General features: G+C 45.0%; 1 protein-coding gene across 3 annotated transcripts in view; it reads left to right on the plus strand.

Moving 5' to 3' along the window:
• Window positions 1–442: 442 nt before the first annotated feature.
• Window positions 443–23,088, plus strand: part of E2F3 (E2F transcription factor 3) — a 43,505-nt gene continuing 20,859 nt past the window's right edge. For 2 of the 3 annotated variants that reach the window (XM_067292388.1, XM_067292389.1), the window contains exon 1: window positions 1,341–1,391. In XM_067292388.1, coding sequence (XP_067148489.1) covers window positions 1,377–1,391 — 15 coding nt within the window. In that variant the 5' untranslated portion in view covers window positions 1,341–1,376. Of the gene's footprint in view, window positions 791–1,340; window positions 1,392–23,088 lie in introns of those variants that run through there. The other variant, XM_067292387.1, reaches the window with a different exon arrangement.

The raw sequence follows: 23,088 nt of genomic DNA on the forward strand, positions 1-23,088 counted from the left end.
GGGGGGCCCCGTTGGACGGCGGGGAGGGCGGCCGGGGCCAATGAGGAGGCCATGCGGGCGGGGCGTGCCCTGGGGGCGGGGATATGCAAATTTGGTTTGAAAAGAGGGCGGGAAATCCGAGTTTCGCGGGAGGCCCTTGGCGCGTAACCCGTCTCCTTTCCCTTCATTCATTGTCAGCAGCCGCCGCTTCCTGGAGCCATTTTCCAGCCGGCCCCACACAGCGGGAGCGGCCCCGCTCCATCCGCCGCATCTGCCCGCCCCGCTGCCTCCGTTCCCCCCCGGCACCCCGCATCCTGCAGCCGGGGCCCCCCCGGCACCCGCAGCCCCCAGTATTTTGCGCGGGGCCTCGGCATCGAGGAGAAAAGGAGCTGGGAAGGCCGGGGGGGAGGGAGGGACGGGGGGAGGAGGAGACGCGGCTGCGGGGACAGACCCGGAGGGAAGGATGAGAAGGGGACTCCAGCCGACGGCCCCGGCAGCGCCGACGGCCCCGGCAGCGCCGCCGCCCGCACCGTCCTCGGACTCCAGAGTGGCCCCCGCCAGCTTCCCAGCCCACTTTGCCGCCGGCACCTTCATCCAGATCCGCAGCACCGGCGCGGCGGCGGCGGGGGCGCCCTGTGTTGTCTCCTCCTCCTCCTCCTCCTCCTCCGCTTCCCAGGCTCCCGGTGCCTCTGCCCCGGCGGCGGACGGGGGCCAGCCCGCTGGCAGCTCGCTGTACTGCACCCCCCACGGACCCGCCGGCAGGACGGCGCTGCTGCAGCCCGCTCTCGGCGGAGGCGGAGGCCGCCCCCCGGTAATTTTCCTCCGTCCCAGCGGGAGGGTGAAGGGAACGGTGGGGATCAGCGCCAGGCAGGCCCTCTTCCTGCCATCGACTCCCCCGCCGCCGTGCGGGCCCGGGGGCGGGGGGCAGGAAAGGCGGAGACGGTGCTTTGTTGCAATAAACTTTCCTGGCTCCTTCCCACCCCCACCCCCGCGTCGGCCTCGCTGCTGCCGGGTTTTATTAAAAAAGAAAAGAAAGAAAGAGAGAGGAAAGAAAAAAAAGCACGACACCCCCAGCCCCGCGCTGCCGCCCCGGTGCACCGCGGCGGGAGGGCCGGCGCGGCGCGGGGGCGGGGGGCGGAGGGGCCGCGCCGCGCCGCGCCGCGCCGTGCCCCGCCGGTGTCTCCGCTTCAGCCCCGGAGCCGCCGGTGACGTCTCGCACACGTGCGCGGAGGCCGCGGCTGTGACTGGGAGCCGGGCGGGCGGGGGGGGGGGGCGCGGATCCGAGTGGGGGGAGGGGGACGCCCGCTTCCTCCTCCTGCCGCTGGCCTGGGACAGCCCGTGCCCGGCCGGCGCCGCCGCCCGCCCCGCGCCGCGCCGCGCCGCCGCCGCGCTCGGAAATGCCCCTGCAGCAGGTTAGTGCGGGACCGCGCGGCGGCCCCCCGCCCCGGGGCCTGCCCCCCGGCACGGCCCCGAAATGCGGGGTGCGCCCCCCTTCCCCCCCGCCGCGGGGCCGCCGCGGCTCCGGGCCTCCGGGCCTGGCCTGCCCCCCTTCCCCGCCCCGGGGTCGCGGCCGCCACCCCCCGCTTGCGGGGGTTTCTTTGTCCTCCGCGTTTTTGGGTGCGCGCTGGGCCCCGGCGGGGCGTCCCAAAGTTTAGGGAAGGTGGGGAAGGGGCGCCGCGGAGTTGAGGGGGGGGCTCCCCTTCACCGCCGCCCCATCGCCATTTCGCCCCCACCGCCCGGCCCCCTTTCTCGTTTAATTCACGGGGACCCCCCCGTGGGGGGGGGCGGGACACCCCCGGGGCGGGTGCCGCGCAGGCGCCGCCCCGGCGGGGCTCCCCTGCCGCCGCCGCCCGGCGGGACCCCGCGCGGGGCGGGGACGGGACCTGCCGGGCTACCTGCTGGCATCGGGGCCTGGCCGGCCGGCTGTGATGTGGGCTGCTGTCCGCTAGGGCCGGCGATGAGGTCACCCAACTCACTTTCTTGTGGCTTTGGACGGCCTGATATTAGATAACGTGCCCGAGCTCCGCCGGGTCCCGGTACGAAATAATCGCGTGCTCACCTGGCAGTTTCTCTGCCGGGCCCGCGTGGGTCCTGAAGCGTGCCTGGCGTGCCCAGCCCATGACAAAAGCTTTCATCTGCCCTCTGAGAAATCATAAATTTCCCAGGTATTGACAGCTGCTACAGTTCTGCAATACCTTTTGGAGTGCTTGGTATCGCTGTGTCTCATGTTCCTGGGAGACCACAGTGATGACACAAGCTTCCTTTTATGTAGATTTTTGCAGGTGTTTGTTGCTGAAATAGTGATGGAAGTTTCAAGACGGCTGAGTGTAGGCTCATCAAAATCCTGTCCGAAGCTAAAAAAAGCATCCTCGCTGTAACAGTTAATTGATCTTTTGCTGCTTGTGGCCTTCAGTACTTGTTAAGGGTGGTTTGTGTCCAGCAGGCTAGTTCAGGCTGCTTTGCAAATATTTGGCCGCCCTATGCAATGGGTTCGATTCCTGGATGATGTTAAGTGAATACAGAGAGAAGCCTATGTAACATGATGATTCTGGGAGAATAATTGTATAGGCTTCCCTGCTTTGTGGAAGGGACATTGATGTCATAGGTGACTTCTACAATTTCTCCTTCAACAGAGTGCTACAAGACTTCCAAATGCGAGTTGAGCATGTTTTTTTGCTGTAGTATTCACCCCTCTAATGGGAAGAGTGCCTTACCATGAAATCTCCCCCCCCCCCCCCCACCTAAAGGTTTGGAAGACAGAAGGCGTTTCTGGGCTCTGCCCACCAAAAAAATCCCATCTCAAGTGCTAAGCAAGTTTGTTAGCTGCCTTCAGACCCCACATTTGCTTTGGGCAGCGATGGGGGAGGAAGTTGAGGCACCCGCAGTCTGGCTGGCCCCCTCCCAGGGTGATAAGCAGCCCATAGCATGCGCCAGGAAAGGGTTTGTGCATCCTTCCCTGCCCTGACAGCTGTGCTCCCATGAGTGCCCCTCTTGGAGCCGCGCTGGTTTGCTGCAGACCTGTCTTTCCAAAAAAGTAAGGCTGAGGCAACCTAGTGCTCTCCCTTTCCTTTCTGCTCTGCGGACAAGGGCTGAAGCCCTTCGGTCTTTGAGCCAGAGGACAGGCTAGGAGACATCACAGCCTTTCAGCAGTTCTCTGACTCCCGCCTAATTTTCCCTAAAACGTGCAGATGATTCACTGAGTTTGGGAGATAGGAGTATTTTTCTGGTGGTTCCTAGATGAGCGGTTTTGAGAAACCGGTGAGAAGAGTGAGACTACAAAGGGTAGTTGAGGCAGGAAACTCAGGCAAGCAGCATCAATGTAAATTTAGCATTTAATTAGTTGAGTTAGGAGTAGTGCACAGAGACCCCCCCCCCCCAGCTGAAATTAAGGCCCCACTCTGTAAAACACCCTATGGGTCAGTCTAAAATTTGGCCAGCGCACCTGCACCTGTTAGGGTTATAAAAAATACTCTCTTTGCAGATGCAACTGTGCTGGCAAACCACCCCCCACTTCCAAATCTTAATTATGGTATAAGTGGGAAGGAGTCAGTATGGCAGTATAGTTTAGGCTGTTCAGGAAGGTGTTTAACTATACCAGCAAAAGAAAAAAGTTTCTTTTGCCACAATAAGCTGCTTCCTCTCTGGGAATTTGTTAGTTACTTTATTAATGATTTTGCAAGTGTAACCATACTGGAAAAGTCTTGAAAGGTAGGCTAGCCCATAACCAGTGGCTCCTGCCCCAGAGATATGAGAATTTGCATGCTCCTCCGTCTCCAAGCAGTCTTCTTGATGCTATCCAAAATCTATTCCTTGCTACGTCACTCCCTATCTGACAGCTCTTGCAACCAAGGGTTGTCAGCCAGTACCTTTGTACGCTGGTGAGCCGAGAAGAGGCTCTCGGATGTTGTGACCCAGACTGCCCAGTGAATTTGCTGGGAGCTCTGGCTGCTTTGAAAATATGGCCTGTCAAATTGATCTTTTTCATGATTCTGGTGGACTTAATAGAAGTTCTGTTACTGGTCAGAACTGAGCCCCTGTGATTGCTTAAACGCAAGCAATAATGAAGAATTAACCCTTCAAAAGCAACTGTCAGGTAGCACTTCTGCATTAGTGGGGAAAGTCCAAGCTGCTGCCTCAAAAGACAGGGCAAGCCCGTCTGACAGATCACTCCTGCTAAAAGGGGCAGCAAGTTGTGCTTCCTCCCCTTCCCTTCAGCTCCCTGCTGGGAAATCCTGCTGCTTCCTTGCTGCTGAGCCTGGTGCTCACCAGCCTTTCCAGAAACTGGTGCAGCTCAGCAGCTTGGTGGAAAGCTAACCCTGACCAAAGAAAAAAAGTTTTTCTGATGGGCTAGCAGGTTGAAACAGCTAATGGACAGTCTGATAAGTGCCAGGGATCGCCATGGGAAGAGGGCACAAGGTGGAGGGAAGGGGATAGGGGTATTGAGACCACTGCATTTTGATGCTAGCAAGCTTGTAAGTCAACTGAGCTCCTCATGAAACCATGGCCTATGTGAGAGAAATTATTTTAACGTTTGATCAGGTACATTCTCTCCGGTGTTGGCTTCTCACTTGGTGTGAGAAAGTTGCTACCATTTGCAAATCCCAGTCTTTAAAAATTAAGCTACTAAAAAAGAAAACTGCTCAAAAAATTTCTAATTCAAATAGTGGAGAATTTCTTACTGTCTTTGGGTTATAAAGATAAGCCTCTAAGAAGAGAGCCATTTTCTTAGCCATGAGAAAATACTTAAATGGAGACACCACCCACATGTTAAGTCCTTTTTAAAAGGGGCTAAATCCTCTTAACAAGAATATCTTTAGAGAACTCTTGTGGCCTTTAGATGACATGAGCTCTGGAGAGGCTGGTTCGGCATACTTCAGAAGGGGCTGGGAGAATTTACATTTCCAAACTGAATATTTAGCACCTCTTTCCTTTTCTGGTGGTTTAGAAAGCACCTCTTCCTGCCTCCTGATCAGCAAGTCACAGCTGGAATGGTAGAAAAATGGCAAAATGCTTAATCTTCCATCTAGATGCTAGGTAAAGGAGCAGGCTAAATAGGACATAAATACTAAACAATGATAGAAGGCATGGGAGAAAAGCATAGAAGTTGCATAAAGGAAGTGCCAGTTAATTAGTAGCTTTTCTTTATTTTGTAAGAATAAAAAGCTTTTTCCATGGAGATGTCATGGATGTTTTCATATTCAGTCCCATTTTCATATTCCTTTGCCTGATAGTTTCTGCTATTAGGAATGAAAGCTAGCATGAGTCTAGGGCCTTTCCTTTTTGAATAATGTCTGAAGGAGTATGTTTAGTTTAACTGCATCTTCTCCAGGGACAGACTGCTTCTGAGCCCAAGGAGGTAGCACATGGTCCTTTGGCACAGCTGTGCGAGAAGAGTGTGGAGAGGTATAAATCCTGATTGCCCTGACTGTGCCAACAAGCACCTAGCAGAAAGCAGACATCCTAGTAAGAGTGTATTGGAATAGCCTGTAGCTTGCTTTGCTTTGCTGATGGTGCATTCGCTATCCTAATGCAAAGTCCAGCTGTGTTGGTGTGCCCCTTTCTGCACCAAAGCTACTGAAGTATCGTAGGTTCATTTCCCTGCGATGATAAGGCCTTCTGGCAGGTTTCCACAAGCAGCTGAGCCACTCAAAGGCTTTACTGTTGCTGGAAGAGCTGCTTCCCCCCATCGGAAGTCTCATCTTCAGCCCCTCCTTTGCCCTGCCCTGGCTGGGCAGTGCTCTTCCCTCCCCTCTGTGCAGGGGAGCATCTGGCTGTCCTGCTGGTTTGGTTTTTCTGCTGGTTTAAGGAGATAAAATAGAAGGTTCTGATGAGCATTAGATCTGGTATGAGGTAAGTAGTGGGAATACGTGGCCCAATATGGGAGGAGTGAGATGAAGGAAGGAAATAGGAGCTTTCCCTTTCAGTGCTGTTGGGGTGTTAAATTGGCTCGCTGAGCCTCCGCTTTCAGAAATTGGCCTTTTCTGCCCTCATCATGAGGGCCTCTTCCTTGTGCCACCAGCCTGCTTGCCAAAGGCTGGATATGGTTCACCTTAGGGCCGGTTTATTTTCCTGTAGAGCCTGCTTCAATGGATTGAGCAATTAAAGGCATTCTCTTTCCGTTTGTTTTGTCCCAGGTACATTGGTGCTGCTCTGTTAATTTTTAGAGCACGCTTGTTTGCGAGTATGTATGAGCATTAAAGAAAAAAAAAACTTTAAACTTAGGAACCGCTGTATTTTGCAAGATCAAAGGTTCTCCTACTTTGGTGTCTCTGACTATGACTGTTGCAAATGTTTAAGGAAAGAACACAAGAAAGATGGCACATGCACAGAACAGTCCTTCTACTTGCTTCCAGAAACTGGCAGTTAGCGTTCCCTTCCTTAGAGGCTATAATGAGTTCAATAGCTACCAATGGTCTGTGATTTTTGTCTAATCCCTGTTTGAATCTAGTTGTTGTTCTAACTTTATGTAGCAACACCTTCTATGATTTAGTTACCTTGTGCAGAAAAAAGTTAATTTGTTTTGTTTCTGGCCTTTTTTTTTCTTTTTTGATCTTGCCGTCTGTAGTGTTACTGGGTGATCCTAGTTATTGTGACAGGGAGAAAATGATTTTCTCATACCTGCTTCTCTGTACAGCTTATGATAATACATTATCGTCTGTCCCTGGTTCTCTTCTCTGAGCTGAAGAGTTCTAGGCTACTTAATTTCTCCTGAAATGAAAGCCATTGATTTTAAAATAGAGGTGTCCTTTTACAAAAGCATCACATGGGTGTGAAAACAAACATCTGTTAGTCACGATTTTTTACTTGGGAGGCTTTTGTGGACTGGTTTTGCACAGGGACTTGACAGTTGTCAAAGAGAGGCTGCTTGAAAGGTGTTTTGAAGGCCCAGGAGAGCGGCATGGTGGGCCGGGCAGGAGCTAGAGACCCTGACAGAGCTAACTGGTTTCACAAGGTCTTAAACCTCACCCTGGGGGAAAACGAGATGTGGAGCGAGGGGGCTGATTGGGCCTAACTACTATGGTAATGGATTCATTAGAAAGCCTTAGTACTGTGCAGCAGGTTGAAAAAAGGTAGATGAAGTACACCTGGCCTCTCTGGCATCCCTTGGCTTGTGTGTCTGGATGTGTGTGGGAGGGGAATCCAGCTTTCCCTCCTGCTCAGAGCACAAACGGAGGAATTAGGTAAGAAATGAAGATGTCAGCTTTTTTTTATTATTATTTTTTTAGTAGCGGCACTTCAAATATGACTCCTCTCAAACCTCCAGATTTCACTGTTGAAGGTGTGCGCTGGAGGATGGTGACTGACGTAGCGCTCTCTGGCAGAAGTTATTTTCTAGTCAATTTTGCCAGGTAGAGGAGCCCTCTCTTACTGTGACTACACTAACAAGCTGTCGTCCTGCAGTCTGAAAACTGATGGAAGAGAGCAAAATCAGTAATATACTAAATTAAAGGGATCTGTGGATGACCTTAACTTACTCTTGCAAACTGCCAGGCCATCTCGGAGACTTGTTATCTTCCATGCTGCTGTAGTGGCGGGACTGGCAGCAGTGCTGTCTTCTCTCCACCTGTCCCAGTGAGAAGAGGGCTGGGAGGGTGCCCCAGGCTTTCAATCCATGCTGGCTCAGCCAGGGGGTTTGGAGAAGCTGCCTGCTAAGGAGGGATCGGAGACCATGAACTCGGTTCAGATAGGCTTCTTGCCACCGGTGGTGGTAACTCCCTGCCAGCCACACCCAGAGTGAGGCTTCAGCAGATGGAAAGCTCTGCTTAGTGCAACTAAATCTCCAAGTCTTACAGTCTCTGCAAATAATCTCATTTACAGCTGGCAACACCAAGTATATGGTGGCAACTATCATACTTACAAATGATTAATTTTGACTTCAGGCTTTTGTTTTGCCTGGCAGAGTTAATAACTTCGTGCATTATTTTTTCAGAGCAGGATTGTGCTTGCTACTCTGGGGAGAAGAAAAAAACCCTTCATATGTCAGGGGGCACTGGTGTGTGATATGAGGGTGACTGTGCTTTAAGGACTGGGTGCATGAGGTGCTGATGATGATTTGGACTTGGTTTTAATTTCAGTTCTGTCTTCTCTTTGAAGACAGACTTGGCAAAATTGCCCAATTTATCACATCTTTAAAAGGGAACTGTTTCACTTCTGTTTTCCTCAAGTAAGTTGGTCCAAAACCACACTTGGAAGTGCTATGCCTGGCATGGATGTGTTTTGAAGTATCATACTTTCTACTTGGATGGTGCTATTATTTGCTGGATCTCATGGCATTCATGGAGTTCTTAATGGCTTTTTGCTTCAACAAGAGCTGTAGTAAATATTTCCATTTGCAAGTCCCATAAAGAGAGAAGAAATGAGTTTGACTAGACATTGATGCAGCCAGAGCATATTCAAAATGGCCTCTCTTATATGTAGGAGTTGCTACTTCAGGCATTTATAGCCTTCCTTTTGTAGTCATATAAGTACATCCCATATGCGTTGATAATTGTTTGCAAACAGAACTTGCCTACAGGTAATGACACGTGTTTTGCTTCTCTCGTCCTACATATGAACAGGAGCAGTTGTTGCCCAGACCAGCGTGAAAGTGAAGTGTAGTGTGAAAACTAGCACAGTAATTGTATCATTCTTGCAAGTGCATGCTCTGCAGCTTTCAGACTTTTCTGCTGAACCTCTTTTGCCTACAACCATACTATTAGTTAACTTGGTTTAAGGAAGAGACCAAGTCTGACCACCTGAATCTACTTTCAAGATTTCATCCAACTTGTACATTTCTACATCTAGGCTTAGAAATGTCTATTACCTCAGGTCACCTGAATTTTCAGGAGCCCTGCTTCAAAGATCTAGGACCTGATTTTTTAGAAAGATATTGGCTGCTTATGGTTCCTGTGATGTTCAGTTACAATACTGAAAACATTGGGCCCTTGCAATCTCAGGTTGTATGTGAAGAAGCCACTATTAAAGCATAGCAGTTACTGCTTTTTGCTTTCATTTGTAAATCTTTAAAATGGGATTTTATGGTCTCATCACATACATGTTGCAAGCTGTTGGTTGTTTTGGAAAGCTCTGTGAAAACTTGCAGAAAATACCTGAACAACGATTCTTGGCAAAATAAATTGTATTGGGAAACTAGATAACAAGGTGTCTGCTTACCCGTGATTTTCGTCAGCTTTAAAGTTCCTACTCCTAAGTTGTGGTATGTGTGCATTTGTTAATAAATGCATAGATTCTAGAAGTAATTTTTGTTAATGAACTTCTTCAAATACTTTCTCTTCTTTACAATGCAATTTTTTTTTGTCATACAGCTATTGTGTCGAAGGTTGTTGTGTACTGCTTAACTTATTGCTAGAAAAGGAGGTGGAAAAAGAAATGCATTGTCAAACTTCCTTCCTAGTTAATGAAGGTGACTTAAAAACTCCCTGGTTTAGGACTAACAGTAGACATTTATCTTTTTTAGGCTCAACGATGGCTGTCACCATGCAATGCAAGAGTCCAATTTTTATAAAATATGTCAGGCCTATTGATCCACTCTACTATTTCTCTCTAAATACGTTTTTCTCTTAATTTTGGTTCTACAAGTTTGTTACAAAATTGGAGTGCGGTAGTAGATATGTCTTTTTTTTTTCCTGCAAAGCACTGAATCTGCACTGTAGGATTTTGTGACTTTCGCACATCTTAAAGTACAGATGTCACTTTTTCAGTGGAAAACTTCTCAGTACAGCAAGTGTATTATTTTCTCTATAAGACTTAAAAACTTGAAAATTTGCATTTTATGTTGTTCAGAAACAAAATGGCATATAGACTGGTTTACATCCCTCCTACCTGGACTGCCACTGAAGAAACGTTACCTGGAAAATTTCAAGCTGGGAAGTTAAAAAGTGACCAGCATTCATATTGGTACAACACATTTATTTTGACAGTAGGCTTCTGGCCTATTGGGTGCTACTATAGTGTAAGTAGATAAATAGGTAAAAAATGTATGGTGACATCCAGGCAGGAAGGGTCTAGTACCTTGGCTGGAATGGCAGTTCCTGCATATGAGGTTGTTCATTGTTAAACCTGTATATTGGAAAATATGTGTCTTAAGGAGCCAATCTTAAGCTCTTGCTGTGTTCTCTGGCTATGTCTGTAATGAAACTTGGGATCCATTTCACCCTTTGCTGAGGGTCTTTTGATGCGTCTACTGGTTTTAAAGTTATTTCACAAGCAAAGATGCTAGAAATGGAATTATATGGAATAATAATGTCTTGAGTGATGCTAGTAACCTAATATGCCCTTCACTACTTGTTTTCTTCTACTGCTAACTCTGGAATTAAATGGCAATCACCATGTATATATGCTGGTTTTATTTTGACTTGCCAGTGTAGTGTTTTAGACAGTGTTGGTCCCACACACTGACAGTCAGTTTTTTGTCCCCATACAGTAAGCTAGTTCACACTTTGTCTAACGTCTTCACATAGTGGGAATTGATGTTGGTTACCGCTCTCACAGTGGGCTTTTGTTCAGCCATGTCTGAAAGCTGTCTTGTTCGAATATGCCATTTTTATCGAGACCAGCGCAATGAGGCCATTATCCTTGCTTATGGTGAGCATAGATATCCACAGTAATTTTTATAATATTGCTTAGTAAGTGGCATTCTGGTAGAGAGTGACAATGCTTGAATGATACCGAAATAATACCCGAGATGGCAGCCACGTAGCAGCAGGCCGTTATCTCTAATTGCACACTGGGGAAGGGGGTGGGAAGGGGACCCGTTTCGGAACAGACGGACGGTGGCGATGGCGCCTATCAGAAACGGGAATAATCCTGGGCGGCAATGCAGCAGAATAAAGTTTTACTTTCCATAGTAAGACTTTTATCAAGCAGCTCCAAATAACCCAGTTACACAGTGCTGTATAATAGTTCTGTACTTTATTCTTTTTTTGGTTATGCAGTATCTTTAGCCTAAAAATGTCTCTTAAAAGTTATGTAAAGCTGCAAGTCAGATGAGAGCAAGCTGAGACTTCACAACTCTGATGTAGTACTCTTTTCAGTACAAACCTCTTGAGCCAGGAGAAAAGGCAACTTACTACTCAAGTTTGGGGGCAGGGAGGGTTTTAAAAATTATAATAGCATTTTCCCTGGCTGATTTGTCGCAACATTGGGTTATTTCTCTGGCGCTAGGATTTTATTTTCAGGAACCGGGGGTTAGTAAAAGTTCTGTTCGCAAAAATAGTATCTTGGAAGCATAAGCAAGTTGCTCGTTTTCTTTCTTTGGTTCTTAATCATGAGAGCTGCCTTGACGATTTTTCCCACCTCAAATTAGCAGTTTATTTATAACATGTTAGTGTTCTACATGCCCATCAGTATTACTGTTCTGTTGTACTGAGCTGAGAATTGTTCTCCTGAAAACTAACACCACAAAGATAAGTGAACAAGGGAAATTGCATATAATATTCCATTAAAAATTCAGGTGGCTTTTGGTCTGATTTTGGTTCACACTACATAAAATGACTTCAATTTCCTCTCTGGCTTCAATTGCTAGTTACATTTTTGTTGTTGCTTGTTTCTTTGGGCTTTTTTTTTATTTGTTACTTTATTTAAATAGAATGCACACCCTTGCCTTTTGGCATCCTAGCCATCCTTTTATTCCTGTTGGCATTTTTCTCAGTAAATGGTGACTTGCCACCAGCTGCCCTCTTAGATTGTAGGCAGGGGAGGAAGAAACTTCAGGTGATATTTTCCCCTTCTCAGGGCCCTCAAAACCACCCCTTTGCGACTGTGAAGTTTGCTAGGCTTCCGCAGGGAGCTTCTTTCAGTCCAAGGTGTTAGCAATGTCCCTTTGGATGTTCCTCCGTTTTGCATGCTCTACAGAAAGATCAGTGAGCATTAGAAGTGCAGACCATGCAAAACAGGGTGTCCTGTGTGGGGAGTAGGAAAGGGCAAAAACATGTTGCCTGAGTTGTCCCACTTGGACCCACATGTTTCAGAGGTGTTTGCAGGAAAGGTGGCAAAGGAAGGTGCAAGCTCAACTGGAGACCTCTGAGATCATTTGCTTTTGACCCCTTCTCTAAAGAAGGTCTTTATGTTGCTGGGCTATGTGCTTGAGGCACTGAAGTCCTTCCCTTTTCTTGTCTTAGTTACATCATGCTTTTGCAGAATATGTGGCAAATGAACGCAACAGTAATGAACTGGTTGCATGACGTTGTCTAGATAGTAAGATCAAGTACAGCCTTCTGTGGACAAAAATAAGTTAATACTTACAAAGCTTTTTTTCTGTGCAGAAACCCACTTTGCTGTGAAGGGGAATGAGTAAATAGGGATTCCAGAGACTGACATAATTAAAAAAAAAAAAAAAAAAAAGCTTGTAGGCAGGCAAATTCCCCATATTCAGAGAAAGCCATATGCTCAGAATACTATCCTTAGTGTGGCTTATTTGCTTCAGAGTTAGGAAAGAGGGTTGCTAGGAAAATTAAGATTCAGTCAGTTCTTTCACCTTAAAGAACTTTATAAAGGTGGTTACAATCATTCCCCCCCACACACCCCAGGTTTGGAGAATAATGAATTTAGTGATAAGTCAGATTAAGCAAAAATTTGATTGTTCTCATCTGCAATGCAGAGACTAAGACAAACTATTTCTTTAAGGCCAAAATCAAGTATTTCTGCCTCAAAGTGAACCAGGAGTTATTGAATCGCACAGTGTTTGGTAAGAAGGGAATTTCAGCCTTTTTTCCTTTCCCTTCAGATTTATCTAGCTTTTTTTCTTCACTATCTTTTTGCTCTTTTGATGGCCTCAATGAGTTCAAAATGACATTTCCCTACTTCCTCTAAGGGTAGGAAACAGCACAATTGTATCAGACAGGCATTATATCTGTTGCTAGTACTTCATTTGAAATGGAGAAATGTGGCTTTCCCAGCCATTTTAAGAGCTTGGTTGTTTCAGCATGTGAAAAGCAGCCTCCAAGCTCTGCTTGCTGTTCAACCAGCAACTGAGAATGAAGGAATCTCCTTAAGAAGTTGCAGCGAGAAGAGTCTAGGCATCTGTGAGATGTTATGCTATATCTAGCTAAAAATATCAGATACTTGAGCTTGCCTATTGAATTGTTCAGTGGCGATGCCTTGTTGAACTGGAAAAAGTGAACAGATCTCAAATAGTTTAAAACTTCTTGAACTTTCCATAAAAGTGCAATGTGAATTGTGGCATAAAGATCCAAGCAAACATTCTTGTCCATCAGCGCCACTCCAGTTTTTTCACTGGTTCTTCCAAGTGTGGTGTGCCTAGGAGATTTAGGTACACTCTGTACTCAAGGAGCTGCAACAGTCCTGCAAGGTTTATCTCTGAAGTTGCTATCAGACACTTTGTTTAGATTCAGCCCCAGACTCTTTTAATCATATTGCACAAATAATGCAAAAATATATCATTCTGGTGCTGCAAAGTAATGCTGAATATCTCCTGCAAGTATTTCAGTTCTCCCTGAACACCCAAGTTTCTGCTTTTTGTCTTTATGGCTCGGCCTCTCCATGACTGCGTGGGGCTGCAGGGCATGAGTCCTAGCATGGGACAAATGCAATAATCTTCTGAGTTGGATTCTTGAATTTAAAGTATCTTGAGTTAAGAGTGTGGGAAGCTACATAGTCTGTTCTTCAAGTAAAAATGTGGAGTGCAGCTTAGTATATGTATTGGTCTGAACTGAAGTAGGAGTGCAGATCAGGACTGATGTGGCAGCACGCTTATGTGGGGGAGATCTTTGTGTATGTGTTACAGGATCCCCCTCTTAGCAAATATGCACCTCACACATGCAAGGTGGCAAACTTTTTTGACTGTAATTACAGTCAGGGCCAAGAGTAGTTGCTTCCTTGTTCTTGCATATTACTGCACAGAGTGGAGAAACTTCAGCCTTCACTTAGTTTCCTCTTACTGTCAGAGACAGAGTTGAAAGTCTGAATTTCTTAGGTCCACTTCAACTATCATTGCATTACTGTGGTGTACTAACCTGATTTTCCCTCTTCAGAAAAATGGTCCAAAACCCAGCATGCTTCTCTCCATTCATTTTGCAATGAGCTGATCCTTTTAAAAAGATGAACTCAGGTACTGCTCTCATGAGGACCTGCAGTTACCAGCAAATGCTTGGCGTGTCTGTGACTTTGTGGAGTTTGTGCCTTGTTGAGACTCACTTTCTGACAGCCTCTGAGGGGAGAAGCTGCTAGTACTTCAAGTGGACAAGCCAGCTGCATCTAGCATCTCAGCTACAGCTGAGCTTAAGCTGTTGATCTCGGTGGTGTGGGCTTCAAATCACAAGAGCACTTGCTGAAAGCTTTTGGCTGTCCTGCAGGTTATGTTCCCCAGGCAGGCATAGGAAAAAGGCAGGGCACATGTACAACCTTGGTGCTTGTGGCCACTGAACAAGAGTCCTTCTCAGGAGCACCAAAATTAAGTGTGTGCTGTGGTTCCTGATGAGTTTGTGTTCTGTTTCTCCTGTTTAAGTGATTGTTTGCATCTCCCCTGGCACAGCAAATTCATGTCAGTCCTTTCAAAAAGCATTTTTACCCAGACTAGCAATTTCCACAGTGTGCTTATCTTTTAAAGTTCTGTATTAAGATCTTTTTCCTTTGAAGGAGATAGGCCAGCAAGATGATTCTGGTAAGTTTTACAGTTGCAGTATGGATTTCTTTTTATTATTTATTTATTTATTTATTTTTACTGTAAAGACTTAATACAGTGGTTTATATGTAAACCAGTATGCATTTCCAGAGCTGTGATATGGCTGAACCACAGTGGAAATCTGGAACCTTAACAACACTGCTTATAGGAAGTTTGACTCCTTGTATTTAACCACAAATGTGGTCAACCTTAGGAGAGGCAATAACAGAGAGGAAGAAAGGTGGTAGTATTTGATTAGCTTTGTTCTCCCTGTTTTCTTTAGCATATCTAATGGATGCAACTCTAGCTATAATAGCACAGTGAATAATATCAGTGACCAATGTCTACAATTTCTTCATTGTTGCACTTTGAATTTGGGGTAGAAATAACAAGGCTTGTTTTCAGCATATTAAATTCAATAGCTATGTGCAATTATTAAACAGCTATGCTGCTTGGTAAAACATTCAGTATTGAAAAAATTAACATATGGAAGAGGATTAATTACCATGGCAAGATTCTTCAGGTGGTCACTAGTTTCATGCTGGGACTGAAACATTAAGTAATTCAGTCATGACATAGCTGCAGTAGGTGAGTGAGTAGCAAAGGTATTCATGTTGTTGCTCACCATCTTATCCCAGACCAAGATATTAGCACTGCTCAGTTCAGCAACAGGGACATGGCTGTTTGTATTGGAAACTAAAATATCCTCCTGCTTCTTATCTTCATGTTCTAGGAAATGAAATATAATCCTCTCATAGTCAGGGTAAACTTAATTGCTCCTTGGGGTAGGAAGGAAAAGATGAATTGAAGATCGGATCTGTACTACTGGGAACGTTTCCCATGGCGGAAGGGATTTCCTGGAATGATACTGGGGTTCGTCGTAAGGATGCAGTTTCACAATCAGCTCAAAGTGAGCTGTTTGTGCTGCTGCTTCAAGGGGTCATCTCGCCCTCCCTCCCGGCTCGAGTATTCCTGCCACCTCCCACATGCCGGCACAGTGCTCATGCCGCCGCGCGGGCAGCCAGAGCGGGCACCCCATCCAGCTGAAAACTAACACGGCGCAAGCGATTAGTTTTCAGCCCTGTAAGCTCCCTGTGCCGGCTGGCTGGGGCGTCCCTGGGGAGACCAAGGCTGGCGGGGGGCTGCCCTGCTCGGTGGCGGCGCACGAGGCTGCACCCGCATTGCAGGTGCCAAGATGCAGCTCCCGTGTGCTCTGCGTCCGCCGCCAAATGCCGCAGACTAAACTGTGTGTGTGACCATAGCATCTCCCAAGAGTGGGTGGAGTTGTGCATAACTAAAGCCTGACAGATGGCTCTGCTAAGAAATAGGCAGCTTTTGTGCCAGGACTTGCTGCTTAGGTTACCGGGTGCGTGCAGCTGTCAGGGCCTAGCTGGGAATACCCAAGGACTGAAGCTGTCTCGCAGATATCCTCCATCTCCAGTGTCTATCTTTTAAGCATTTGGAGGCAATTTAGGAATTTTGTGGGCAGGTGGAGAAAATGTTGCTGAAAATGCTTTGAATTCACAGTGGAAATCCATCACTGCCTCCAGTGAAACTCCATCGTTTCCCACCTCTGCACTTGTGCTGTGTTGTCTACACTTGGCTTCCCATCCATGGCCGGGGCTCCCAGGCAACATTTAATATAATTACAGTCTGACGGTTGGTCATTGAAATAGGTGAAGCTATAAATGTAATCTGTGCCTACAGGTTAGGTATGCACGGCGAACCTGTAATACTGGAGGCCTTTTTTGAAATCTATCAGGAAATGTCTTCTGAGGAAAGAGTGGCTGTGTCACTTTGACAGGTGTAGTTACTCTAAGCAGGGCTTTACCAAGACTGACTCTTAACAGATGAAAGTAAAGGCATTGTGGTCTTTCATGAGAGGTCACAGGATGCCTGGAGATATCAATTAGGATGGCTTTTACTGCCAGTAGCTTGGGTCTCAGCTGAGGGGCTTATGTCATGTGGATTATAAACATGGGAAGGCTTCTAGAGCTGCTGGTCAGATTAGTTGCGACAAATGCCAGTCGTATGGGAAGTTCATCAAAGAAAAGTGAGTTTTGTGACTGCACGTGTAACAGGGTCTCACCTCTTCATCTCACCTGTAGAGGTGAAGCCTGCCTGCATAGAACTGAGAGCACCCACAACCCTGTTCATTCCACGTTGTTGCAGAATTTAGCCCTTATTACCAAAATATGCCCCCAAATTTAACTTCAAATTAATGGTAAAAGAAGATATATCACTATGGTTGTAAGAAAACCTCCAAATACTAAGTCAGCTAACGCAGTGTTAACTAACTAACTCTGGAGACAGTCTGTACCAATAACTATATCATTATTGATTACTTCAGCAAAACCATTGAGATGGGTTTATCCCTCAGTCCTTCCACATATTACCCAGTGCCAGAAGCCTCAGCTCTCCTCAGAGCAACTGCCAAAGTTTCCATCTTTCTCCTGATACTTTCTTTAGCACCACTGTGCATTGAAACACTTGCAGGATAATAAAATGTGAAAGCTATGTGGCATTCTTATTTATTTTGGAATCTGCTTTTTACACAAGGAATGCTGTAACTTCACCATATTTACTTTTTTATATTTAATTCAATAAAATGTATTTACCTGAAGCGGACAAAAAATTTCCAGTTTGCTGTGGAAAGCAGAGGACCGTGCTGCAGGACTTGGTTCCAAGTTAGTACAGAGTGCAGGAGGGCTTGCCAGTGCGAAGTGTAGGAGGGGAGCCATGAGTAAGAAGACTGTCTTACTGCTGTCATTGACAGACGCTTGTTGAAAGAGTAGAAGCTACGGATGTCAAGGCAAGCAGAAAATTCTTTTGAGTTTTATACTTCCAAGACAAGTTGTTGATTACTGGCAAGGCAGCGTTTTTCCAAGACTATCATTAAAGTTGTTCTGCTTCAGCTTAAGTGAGAACTTGTAACCTTGAACAGTGAAATATTGTCAAGTTTTCCTGGGTAATTTTTGCTTTACTGTTTGATATTGTTTGGTATTAAGTCTGGGAAAATAATTGCTGTAGAAAATGAGGACTTTTTTTTTTTTTTTTCCCCTGGAGAATCTACCAAACTGTAGGCTTTTTAGCGAGCTAGAAGCCTGAAGGCTTCAAATAGCTGTCCTGAGTTGTCTGTCTTCTCTTGCTGCTGCTGACAGAATAAGTCTGTCCTTCCTCTCCTTCCTAGCCACATACTGTTGAGAAAGGCCATCAAACACAGACTATTTTTGATCCTATCCCTTTCCATAATTATATGAAGCTTCCATTATATGAAGCTTCTATAAATCTCTCTGGATGGAAAGATCCCATATACTTTGGAAGGGGTCATTTAATCTAAATTTAAGAATGTCTCATGTCCAGTTGTGAAACTTGCTATTTTAGTTTGCTAAACCTACAACTTCTACTAAATTGAGAGGGAAAAAAGGATGAAATGAGGAGGAGAGACTGACGAAGGTGGAGTGGGGGGAGGAGGGAATGATGACTCATAAGAAGTGAAGCTGCATTTGAAAATGAAAAGGATCAAGGGGTACTGATTATAGGAGAGAAAGTTCTGTTTTTGTGAAAAAGGCACAATTAAATCATGTGATCATTTATTTTCTGAACTGATTAAGGTACATTTGTGAAAGAACCCATGGGCCTGAACAGAAGACTTCTAAAGAAAGAAGAAATCTTATTTAAAGAAAGGAATTTTTAGTGCAGCCTTTAATAGGTGATATTTATGTGCTAGGTTCCAATGGAAGACTTCTCCAGGCTCCTGGAAAATCCTATTCAGCTGTCCATTGCCTTAATGGCTATACAGCAAGGCAGGTAATAGAAAGGGAAAAAGGAAGGCAGTAGTGCAAGCAGCCAAATGGGTTTTCTCTGAACTTGAGGCTGCAATGGATAGAACTTCATGCTTTTCAATAAATGCTCGAGTTTCTTTCATCGTGAGCTTTGCTTCTTTCACTTCTCTGCTAATGTTGTGCTCTTCTAGACTTTCTCTGGCATCCCTGAAACTTCCTGTCATTCTTGGGATGTCCAACAGTCTTGAAATAAACCTTTTTGCAGGGTTTAAGTAGTATGCAATTAGAAGGATAGAGTTCTCCTGTGTGCAGCACTTAAGAAAGTGCTTGTTTTGTGTCTTAAAATGTTTGCCAGCAGCATCCAACAGTCGGTTCTTCCCCACCTTCACCCTTCTTTTCCAGACATTCCTCCCCACCACCAAAAGGTTAAAAGATAGCCAAGATGTAGCTGTCTGACATGGAAATGAGATTGATAGCAAGGGTCTTCAACTTTGCAATGCAAGTGTTTTGATTAAAAAAAAAAACAAAAAAACTCACTGTCAATATGGCATTGGATTGAAAATTGGCTAAGGGGCAGCTCTGGAAATAGGTCCTTTTGATTGACTTCAGTGAGTTATTTGTACTAATCCCTACACTATGGAATGCTTTTGTCACTGTCCTAAAAGTAGACAAAAAACTGTTACTGATACTAATTGCTAGCAGAATAGTAAATGATAATCATGATCTCATAATTTGCTCTGTAGGCACATTCAAACAAACAGTGTCTTTAATACAGTCAAAGGCAAAGTTATATGCCAAAGAACGGGAATGCAGGCAAGACCTTATGAAAGAAAGCCTGTATCCTGGAAAGCAATATTTCTGAAAAGTTGGTAGTTGACAAGCAACTAACATGAGCTTCCAGTGCAATGCTGAGGAGTGATGGCACTGAGGCTTGTGCCCTGGCTTGTATAAAAGAGGAAAAGGAGAGGGGAGACTTTTGCCTCTGTAAGCAGTTTTGGTGCAGCTGATACTAGAGTAACATACTCAATTCAATCCTTGTGTTTTTAAAAAGAAAATGTTGAAATGGAAGAAGATGTTAAATAGGGCAGCAAAAATTATTTGAGGTCTGAAGGAAATACCATACAGTGCAACTTATTTAAGCAATATTTTGCTTGTTTAGAATAATATTAAGGGATGACTTGACTAATATACAAGACACAGAAGTTGATACACCGGAGGTTGTGCTCTATTCAGAGGGACCTTGACAGGCTGGAGAGAGGGGCAGACAGGAACCTCCTGAAGTTTGACACGGGGAAAGGCCAAGCCCTGCCCCTGGGGAGGAATAGCCCCCTGCACCAGGACAGGCTGGGGCCGATCGGCTGGAGAGCAGCCTGGCAGAGAAGGCCCTGGGGGTCCTGGTGGACACTGAGTTGACCAGGAGCCAGCAACGGGCCCTTGCAGCAAAGGCAGCCAACAGCCTCCAGGGCCACATTAAGGCAGAGCCTTGCCAGCAGGTGGAGGGAGGTGATCCTTCCCCTCTGCTCAGCCCTGGTGAGACACACCTGGAGTGCTGGGTCCAGTACTGGGCTCCCCAGTACAGGATAGATGGGGACCTACTGGAGTGGGTCCAGTGAAAGGCTGTGAAGATGATTAAGGGACTGAAGCCTCTCTCATAGGAGGAGTGGCTGAGAGAGCTGGGATTGTTTGGGCTGGAGAAGAGAAGGCTCAGGAGGATCTTACCAGTGTGTATAAATACCGGATAGGGGGGAATAATGAAGACAGAGACAGACCCTTCTCAGTGGAGCCCAGTGACAGGATGAGAGGCAATGGGAGCAAACTGAAACACAGGAAATTCCATTTAAGCATAAGGAAAAGCATTTTAAATGTTAGGATGGTCAAACACTGGAACAGGTTGTCCAGAGAGAGTGTGGAGTCTCCATCCTTGGAGATATTTGAAACCCGACTGGATGTGGTCCTGAGCAACTTGCCCTAGTTGCCTCTGGTTTGGTGTAGATGATCTCCAGAGATCCCTGCCAACCTCAGTGATTCTGTGGAAGGATTCTGGTGCAAAAGAACTTTTTTAAATTGTTGAAGTTGGGCACATCCAGAACTCATTACTGGAAGCCGAAACAAAGCAAATTCCAACTGGAAGTCAGACTTTTTTTTAGTGAGGGGAAAATAATTGTGAGTCTTTGACTTCAAGTTTTGACAGAATAAATGTCTTGCTGAGAGCTTTGCGTTGTGGTTTCAGTGCTGAACGGACTTGAGAGGTTAGCAAGTCCATCTGCGTGCTCTGTGATGGGAGCAATGGTGTGTGCAGTACTTCCTGACAGGCGCTTGCCTGGCTGGCCCTTTAAGCTTTCTTATAACTGAGATTACAAAATCTCGCATGGTAGTGTCTTCCTATGCTTGACTAAAAGTTAAATGTTACTAATTACTTTGTAACTAGGGGAAATCTAGTGGTCTGTGATATGTAAGAGGTCATATTAGAAGGTCAGATTCTTTTCTTTGACCAAAGGGTGTGTTAGAGAGAAAATGCAACATTGCTTCATTTTAAAAATTCAAACTTAAAGGTGGTATTCATTTTTCTGGAGAAGTCATTTCAATGTGCTTAGTTTAAGGAATATATAGTAAAGAACATAAAGCAGAGTGGATAGATTGTGTCTGGGGTGGGTCAAATTTTTACAGGTCCTTGCTTGACTCTATGACTTGAGATGTCCTGCTTTACCCTTTAGTGAAAAGGGATAATTTTTCCAAATACACTTCATAATAGGAGAAAGAACAGCAACTTTCCCTTCTTTTCCCTTAAAAGTTTATTCTCTGTGATGATGCATCTGTTTTGGATGTTGTCTTGTAAATTAGGCTATCCCATCAGCTTTTTAGATTGCCCTGTCCATAGAATGACAGAATTTACCTAGATGTGAAAGAAAATGATTTAGTCTACCAATGCTAAATCACTTCTCTCATGGACTGTTGTTTGTCTTCTTGTCTTGCTCTCTTCTTCTGTCACTGGGAATAAAGTAAATCTTGCCATTTGAACCAAATCATTTATCTTCATTTTGCCAGCATTCTCAAGTTTTTCAGCTCCTTGCCATGGATGATAGAATAATAAAATACTGCTGAGGTAGAATGTGCATCACAGTGAGAGCTAGATGGATTAGTTGTTCTCTGTGACATTATAAAGAATTTAAAACATTAAGAACTCTGCTATCTTTGTGTCATTTCAGCAACATAAGCTGTCTACTGCCAAACCAATCAGTAAAACAAGGGTATGTACAACAGCTGTATACTTTGACACAAGGGGGGGAAAAAAAGAATTTTTGATGTCAGTTCTTGGAGTTTAGCAACCTAGGCTAAGTAAAAATCAAGTTAACTTGGTAAACAAAGAAATATCTTGTGAAGAAGTCTTCTGAGAGGAGCATCTACTCCTGATCCAAACTGAAGGTGGCTGTCAGCTACAACTGGGGTCTCTAGGTTCCTGCTATCTGTGATTCTCTTTCTCTCTTTTTTATATGCTTTTTATCTGTTCTTGTGACTTTCTGTTGTTTAATGGAGGCTCCTTTTTGGCTGCTTCTAGGAATGGTTTCTCTTGGCTATGTAAACCGTTTCCTGTTTCATGGGCAATTGTTATTTATTTTTGTTACTCTGAGGTTTGGTATGTGGAGGAGGTTATTGTGTTAACTTCTTCAAGGTTACTTACGGATTTTTTTTTATGTGATACTAGTCACTCCATTTTCAAAACTCTACCTAATCAAATTTGGAGGATGATATAGATCTCTCCTTGCAAACATAGCAGTATGGTTACTGTAAGTGCAAATATAACTTCTCAGGGTTAATTTGTAATGCTGGGTTTTCCTTAAAGTGAGCTGAAAAAATACCCACAGTTTACATAACATACAGAACTGTCTTGTATTATAGCAAATGCTTAGGACCATATATTTTTTCCTCCTGTCTAGCTCTATAGTTTAAGTGCAAATCATTACATATTGTCTAGGTCTGGTTGTCTCCTGAAAGTTTTTGTCAACTTTCCCAATAGATTCCCTTGGAATCTATATAATATTTTTGTTACCCTAAATGGATTCAAAATACCTTTATTACTTTTGAGGAATCTAGCTGTATTTTTTTACACTTGTATGGAACTAGGTTAAGGAAGTACTTCAAAATAAAAGGTTTTACCACTTTAGGACTGACTTCTCATAACTAATTACATTAATAGAGCAAGTAGTTAGATATAAGAACATCATGCCTCAGGCAGTGAATTAAAAATATACAGTCATGATTGGTGTCAGCTGTTTTTAAGAAAGGATTCCCCTCATTTGGGGGCATGAATACACAACACTGATGAACATCTGAGTATTTAAAACTCAGTGCATTCTAGTTTGTAGTTCTCTGCTTTAGTGTCTGAAGTGTTTGTGTATGGATCCTCTTGTAAGTTCTTTCAGAAGTTAAGAGAAAATTAGTTGGTTCCATTTAAATAATCTGTATATCTAATCTCAGTAAGGAAAGCAATGCAGTCTCTGAACACCATCTTGTTAGAACTCAGTAAGTGTCTTTTCCTTGGAGGGCAGGAAGGTTTGGTGGGTTGGTGTGTGGGAACTCTTCAACTGCATACCTGTGTGGACATGAAAAATTGTGCTCCAAGAACTTCATTGGTGTAGTCCTGTAGATACAATCCTTTCCTTTAGGTGTCCTGTACCCATGGAAAACAAAGCCCAAGAAGCTGTG

The sequence above is a fragment of the Apteryx mantelli genome, chromosome 2 (assembly GCF_036417845.1).
Source record: "Apteryx mantelli isolate bAptMan1 chromosome 2, bAptMan1.hap1, whole genome shotgun sequence".
In the NCBI taxonomy this organism is placed as follows: Eukaryota; Metazoa; Chordata; class Aves; order Apterygiformes; family Apterygidae; genus Apteryx; species Apteryx mantelli.